This window comes from Babylonia areolata, chromosome 3 (assembly GCF_041734735.1).
Source record: "Babylonia areolata isolate BAREFJ2019XMU chromosome 3, ASM4173473v1, whole genome shotgun sequence".
Classification (NCBI taxonomy): Eukaryota; Metazoa; Mollusca; class Gastropoda; order Neogastropoda; family Buccinidae; genus Babylonia; species Babylonia areolata.
In genome coordinates, this window is record NC_134878.1 from 17643264 (window position 1) to 17650616 (window position 7353).

The 7353-nt window shown below is 44.8% G+C and overlaps 1 protein-coding gene across 2 annotated transcripts in view; it reads left to right on the top strand.

The window, feature by feature from the left end:
• The window catches only part of LOC143280480 (uncharacterized), a 12611-nt gene extending 9236 nt beyond the window's left edge, over nucleotides 1-3375 (top strand). For both annotated transcript variants that reach the window (XM_076585135.1, XM_076585136.1), the window contains exons 4-5: nucleotides 1154-1379; nucleotides 3136-3375. In XM_076585135.1, coding sequence (XP_076441250.1) covers nucleotides 1154-1379; nucleotides 3136-3346 — 437 coding nt within the window. In that variant the 3' untranslated portion in view covers nucleotides 3347-3375. The remainder of the gene's footprint in view (nucleotides 1-1153; nucleotides 1380-3135) is intronic.
• Nucleotides 3376-7353: the final 3978 nt, after the last annotated feature.

A 7353-nucleotide genomic window follows, 5' to 3' on the forward strand; every position in this document is an offset into this window, starting at 1 on the left:
GCTATATAAGCCTACATTTTTATTATTATTATTATTTATTGTTTTATATTACCTTTTGTCACAACCGATTTCGCTGTGTGAAATTCGGGCTGTTCTCCCTGGGGAGAGCGCTTAGCCACAGTGCAGCGCCACCTTTTTTTCCTGCTTGGAAATGTATTTGCTAGACAATCAGAGTGGCGTTTTTTTTTTCTACAGAATTTTGCAAGGGACAACCATTTTTGTTGCCGCTGCTTCTTTTACGTGCGCTAAGTGCATGCCGCACGCGGGACCTCGATTTATCGTCTCGCCCGAATAACTAGCACCCAGATCACCACTCAAGGTCTAGTGGAGAGGGAAGTAGAAGTCCCGGCCCGTATATGGGAAATCAGAATCGAACCCGGGGACAGTCGCTCCCCAGTCGGGCGCATTACCACTAGGCCGCCGCTCTACATTCAACCAGTTATCTATTCATATGTTGATTTTGTGCATATTTATGTAAATTTGAAATGTCGTTCGTTTTATCAATTTCGAAGCGTTTCATGTTGTTTCACGACGATAAGGTTGACCTGTGGCACGTGATCATAGTCCCAGTTCCCGTGTTCAGTATTACAATTGAAAGCGCCATAGACAGCCCAGATCCGCATACCTGTGCAACCATTCATATTTGATTAGAATATTTTACTTTTTCTTTTACTTATCACTAGACGGCTCGAGGACAGTCTGCAACATTGTCTTGTTTATTTATATGTATTATGTATATGTATGTATGTATGTGTATATATATATATATATATATATATGTGTGTGTGTGTGTGTGTGTGTGTGTGTGTGTGTGTGTGTGTGTGTAAAGATAGATAGACAGATAGAGAGAGAGATGTATGAATAAATTATACATTTTACGTTGCTCCAACGGTTTCAAACAAAAAAGGACATTATCTTTAAGTTTGTGCACATACACACTGTCGATCGGTGAGCTCATTTATCGATTTTTGCTTCGTCCAGATTATATATATATATATATATATATATATATATATATATACAGAGACAGAGAGAGATCCATTCATTATATTTTGTGTTCTTCTTTTATATTTTGTTTTATCTATTTTCATTTTAACTTACCTGACCTTACCTTGCCTTACCTTTCCTTACCTAACACACATTCGTTCATCAGACGAAGCAGTGAGCGAGGGCCAGCTGACAGTGCGCGAGGAATACGTGGACAAGGTGTGGGAGGAATTCGTGACGCACTTCCTGCTGGGCTCGTGCCACATCCAGAAGGCGGCCATCTTTGACCTGGCCACGCGGCGCCCTCTGGCCATGAACGGGAACCTGAGGGTCAGCAGTGAGGAGCTGGAGCAGCTGATCACCAGTCTGCACTACATTAGGTTCGCCTACAGGTGAGGGGAGAGACAGACAGACAGTCAGACAGACAGAGGCAGACAGACAGACAGAGAGAGAGACGGAGACACGGAGACAGAGACTGAGAGAGATACGAAGAGAGACAGGGAGAGAACTCAGAACTATTTCAATATGAGGTCACCGACCTGTATACATAATTGTGGTTACACACACACACACACACACACACACACACACACACATATATATATATATATATATATATATATATATATATATATATATATATTTATACTCGGGAAAACCTTGAGTAGGATAACCAACAAAATTCAGAAAGAATAAACTGATATATAACCAAACTAAAGTAACAAGCAAAGAAAGAACCCCCCCCCCCTCACAACCCCCCCCCCCCCCCCCCCCCCCAAAAAAAAAAGAAAAAAAAGCAAAGGGTAATTTCGAAACAGGTCTTTCACCAAAGACTGAGAGCTCCCTACTCTCTCTTGTTACGCATAGAAATTAAACATTGCTACATTTCTTGGCACAGTGCTGTTACCATTTGAAGCACGTGGGGTGATAGGGGAACACATAAATTGTGCATATGTTTGGCTAAGTATTTCTTTCTCCGTCCAACATGCTGTGGACAAATTGCCAGTTCACGACATTCGTCTTCGTTCCCTCCACAAAATGTAAGTTTTTTTTCCAGCTATCCTTATAACGATCATTAACCTTAAGTTCCTTTACTCCAAATCTGAATGACAGACGTTCTGAAATCTGCAATGGTAAGATCAGATACTTTTTTTTCTGGCTGCAGCAATGACTTAGAGATACGGAGAGAGAGACATAGAGAGAAGGGTGGGTGGGGGTGTTATCGCACTACTTTTATATATTTAGATAATTTAAAATGCATCATAGCTAGGTTCAGTTTGGGATTTCCGATATCTGTCTTCATTGTCGTTGGGAATTGTATGACCATAATGCAGAAGGGCTGAAGAAACTGAACATCATTTTGTTTCGTGTTATCCTGTATTGGTCTCAGACGGCAGTGAATTCCACAAAAAATATCATAGACACCTAACTTTATTTCCACTGGTTCTGTTTATGTCCCAAACAAAAGAAGCTATTACAAAACAGTTTGCTGTTTACTTGTGTAAGGCATTGAAATTTCGCAGTGTATTATGCAGTTAATCAATATCTACTGTGCATTATTCAATTTATAATCGATCACTTACTGGTGTGCATTTTCATGTTTATGACTTATTGTTCTGGTATGTCTTATTCACAGTACCCCCTTCATGAGGGGTCATGGCCTTTAATACATAAATTATCCATATCCATTCTCTCCTTTCCTTCCTTTTTACTCTTTACTTTTTTTATTTTAACTGTGACCCTTTCATTTCTCCTGTCCCCCTGTTTCTTCTTTGCTCCCTTCGTGGGCAAGGGCAGCATGAAAAACAAAACAAAATAAACAACAACAATAACAAAAACTGCACAGGTTTCCGTTTAACCCTCGTCAACAAAACAGGCAACGACGGTAGCGTTTATTTCCGCTGCCAATGACATTGAAAGGTTTTGCTGCAACAGAAAGTTCTAAGACTGAAGAAGAGGCAGTTGCAGTCAAAGACAACAGGCTGGGCCATTCGGATACTTACTGGACATCAGATGAGATCTCTGTGGGAGGAGGTGGGGGATGTGGGGTAGGGAAGGACAGAAAAAGACTGGCCGTTGTGAGTGAATTAACAAAATAGATATTTTTTTTTGCCATGGTCTCCCTCCACTCTTTCCCTCCCCACTCAGGAGCGGGGTGACCCTGGAGGGCAAGACCTACAAGGTGCGGCTGGCGGACGGCCGCAACGGCATTCTGGCGCGGACGGATCGCGAGGGGTGCACGGTGTGCAAGACCCACAGCCTGGTCATCGTCGGCGTGCACGACGAGCGGGGCAACTCCAGGAAGTGCAACGAGGACGTCATGAGGCTGGGGGACTTCTTCAGGAAGAAGGCTGTGTGATCTATCCATCACTTTTTTTTAAATTTTTATTTTTTACTTCTTCCGCTTCGTTTTGGAGGGAGGAAAGGAGGGGGGGATTGGTGCGGGGGGTTACGGAAGTCGTTTGTGGGATGGAGGATTGGGGGGAGGGAAGGGGAAGGGGTTAGGGAGGTGGTGGTGGGATGGAGGTCGTGTAGAGGGTGGTGGTGGGAATGGAGGTTGTGTAGAGGGGGGCGGTGGGGATGGAGGTTGTGTAGAGGGGGGCGGTGGGGATGGAGTTTATAGGGAAACGGGAGGAGTGTAGGGTTGGGCGTGGGGTGCAGATAACAGGGTGTATGGGAGGGAGGGGGGGCGAGGGGGAGGGAGGTGGGATGGAGGTTGTGTAGAGGGTGGTGGTGGGGATGGAGGTTGTGTAGAGGGGGGCGGTGGGGATGGAGGTTGTGTAGAGGGTGGTGGTGGGGATGGAGTTTATAGGGAAACGGGAGGAGTGTACGGTTGGGCGTGGGGTGCAGATAACAGGGTGTGTGGGAGGGAGTGGGCGAGGGGGAAGGAGGATAGTAACCTGTCAAGGGGGATGGGAGTCGTGGAGGGTAAGGGAGGAAGGATCGAGGGGAGGGCATGGGGGTAGGGAACAGGGTCTGTGTGTGTGTGTGTGTGTGTGTGTGTGTGTGTACGTGTGTGTCTGTGTGTTTGTCTGTGTATGGGGAGTTGGGTAGTAATTGTCAAGGGGGAGGGAGGATCATGAAAGGCAAGGGAAGAGAGGTGGGGTGGGGGAGGGAGGAAGACGTGGAGGGAGGGGGAAATAGTAACTGTCAAGTAGCGTACAACGTTTATCAGTTGGGGTGGGGTCGAGGGTGCGTGTGGGGAAAACAGAAAGGTGTGGTCAAGAGGAGTTTACCTGGATGGCAAGGGAACAGGGGGTGTGCGTGAAACGGGTGACTAGTGACCTGTCAAGAATTGAACGATGTTTACAGACTACAGGTAGGGGTATCTGTAGATTAATGTCACAGAATCCAGATGACTGGCGTTAGTAGCGACATAGGGCGGGAGGGGGGCGAGGGGGGGGAGGGGGGGAGGAGGGGGAATGGCGAGGGGGGTGGGGGGGCTCAGCTGGCTTACTGGTGGTTGGTGGCCAGCCTTTTAGTGAACAGCGTCTTGAAGCTGGCGGCGGATGAAGAGAAGGGTACGGTCGGGAGGAAGAGAGGAGGTTGAACGGGTGTAGATGGTGTGGGTCGTTTTCGACGTGCAGGGAGGGGCTTATGGGGGGAGGGGCGGGGGGATGTGAGGGGTGAAGGAAGAGGGATTGGGTAAGCATGGTGGAAGGGGAGGGGTGTGGGAAGGGAATAGCAACCTGTTAAGTGTTGTATGATAATCGGGAATGCTGACAGATTGTATGCAGAGAGAAGAGGGTGATGGACGGGGTAGTGAAATGAGGATGGGTGAGGAGGATGGTGGGGATGGGGCGTTTTAGATTGAGGTTTTAACCAACTTTACGCATGAATGTTGGCGATGAAAGCACTGTACACTCTGTCAAGTACTCAAGGCACGTATACGCGCGCGCGCGCACACACACACACAAACGCACGCACGCACACACACGCACGCACGCACGCACGCACGCACACACGCACGCACACACACACACACACACACACACACACACACACACACACACACACACACACACACACACACACACACACACACACACCTACGTGCATGTCCAAGATCACGAAAGTCCCTACGCCTCTGTTTTTCTTCTTTCTTTTTTTTCTTCTTTTTCTTTTTTCAAAATGCAGTGTCCCCATGGGTGAACAGACTTCAAATCAATCAAATATTACGAAAACAAACAGACGTTTGCATGAGACGATAAACCGAGGTCTTGTGCAGCGCACGCAAATGAACTGCAACGAGAGAGCTGTCTCTGGCACAATTCTGAAGAAGAATCCAATCTTTGGTAAAAACAAATACACCTGCAGACAGAAAAAAGAAGAGGAAAAAAAAAAGGGTGGTGCTGCAATGTTGCGACACACTCTCAATGGGGAGAGTAGCCCGATTTTCACACAGAGAAATATGTTGTGACAAAAAAACAAAAAAAAGTAATGATACAACATAATACGTATAACCGCTACACACACACACACACACACACACACACACACACACACACACACATTCATGCACGTTCGCACTCACACTCACCCTCCACACCACCACCAACTCACACGTAAAACAAGACTCGACCAGAGTGAGAACACAAAACGTTATCGATGAAAAGCAATAAAAATGTTCATGTGTCATTTCTTCAAGGGAAGGGAGATAATTTGTTTTTCATGTGCTTCGAGCAGAGAATTTCTGCGCGTGTGTGTGTGTTAAATGACAGACTGATTGAATAGGTTTTTTTGTTGTTGTTTTTTTGTTTGTTTTGTTTGGGAGGAGTTTATTTACGGATATATGATTATTTGATCCTTCACCACGCGATCGCTTTTTTTTTTATCCTCTTGTTGAATGTTTATTGAAGGTGGTGGTCCTGGGCTGCAGTACGACCAATTTACTCTTTAACGAATCAAACATGATAGGATTGGGTATTGCCATCACTGCTGTGGTATTCAACCAAAGATGTCTATATACTGCCCTGTGGGTGCGCTCCCAGATTTATTCCTTGGCAATATTGTTCACTGATCTGTTTCTATCTGTTTCACGTTCAGGTCGTTTACTGAGTTCAAGTCCATTTTTGACCAGATGTTTGTTTGCATATCCTCACAGGCTGGATAGTTTCAATTTTTTTTTTTTTTTTTTTTTTTGGTGGTGAATTTGTTTGGTTGGTTGGTTTGTATTTCTCTCTTTGATTAAACGATTGCAGGTCAATTTTGACTGATTTTTCACCCCCACCCCCCACCTCCCGCCTCTCCTATGACTGACCAATTTTGACTTGTTGGTTTATTTGTGTTTTCTTAGTTCATTTAGGTAATGGCATGTCTAATTCTGATTGGCTTATTTCACATTTATATTTTCCCCTCAAATTGAAAAGTCTGTTCTTGACTGCTGATTATGATATGTTCGTTATGATTCCCCTTGCCATTTAGATAGAATATTTTTCTCTGTCTGTCCGTCTGTCTGTCTGCCTGTCCCTCTGTCTGTCTGCTTGTGTCTCTATCTGTTCATCTCTCTCTCATTTTTTCCCGATTCCTGTTTGGTAATCTGCTTATCATATATATGCCATGAACGAATCTTTTAGATGTTTTCAGTACACAGTATGAAATCGTGTGAAGTATCATGCATGTAGGATCTATATAGCGTGATGATCATTTAAACCTTTTTGACACCCACTCGTGACTGCATTTGAGAAGATTTGGTGGCCTAATCTTCCTTGTACCTATATATTCCTTTATTTGCTTGTGTTATATTCAGGGTAATGTACGATTATTTTCGGAAAAAAGGTGTTTTGTTGTGCCGACGAATGTGATTCTTTCTCTTCCTGTCTGTCTGTCTGTCTGACTTTCAGTCTCTGTTTGTCCGTCTGTCAGCCTTCCGGTGTCTGTTGCTGTGCGGTAGTCTTTTCATGTTGTTCTCTTCTTTGTCCAGCCAATTGGGAATGAGGAAGGGCGTGTACGCGGGTACGCGAGTCTTTGTGCGTGTTTATGTAACTGTAGGATTTTATCAGTCAGTCAGTGAACTGATAGTCCATCCATTCAATCAGGAATTAAGTTATTTAATCTCTTTCTCTCTCTTTCTGTCTGTCGATCTGTCTCTCACGAACACACAGACACACACACAAACACAGACACAGACAGACAGACAGAGAGAGAGAGAGAGAGTGGAGGAGAGACAGACTTATACTCGATATCAGTTAATATGTTTTTATTTTGTGAATGAGTGTGTGTGAAAGTGCTTGTGTGTGCGCGCTTGTGTGTGCGTGCGTGCACGCGTGTGTGTGTGTAATAATCTGAAGTGGATTCGTTCCAACAGGAAATAATCGACAAGGAAAAAGGAAAGAATCAAACTATGTTTAATTAATAACCACACAA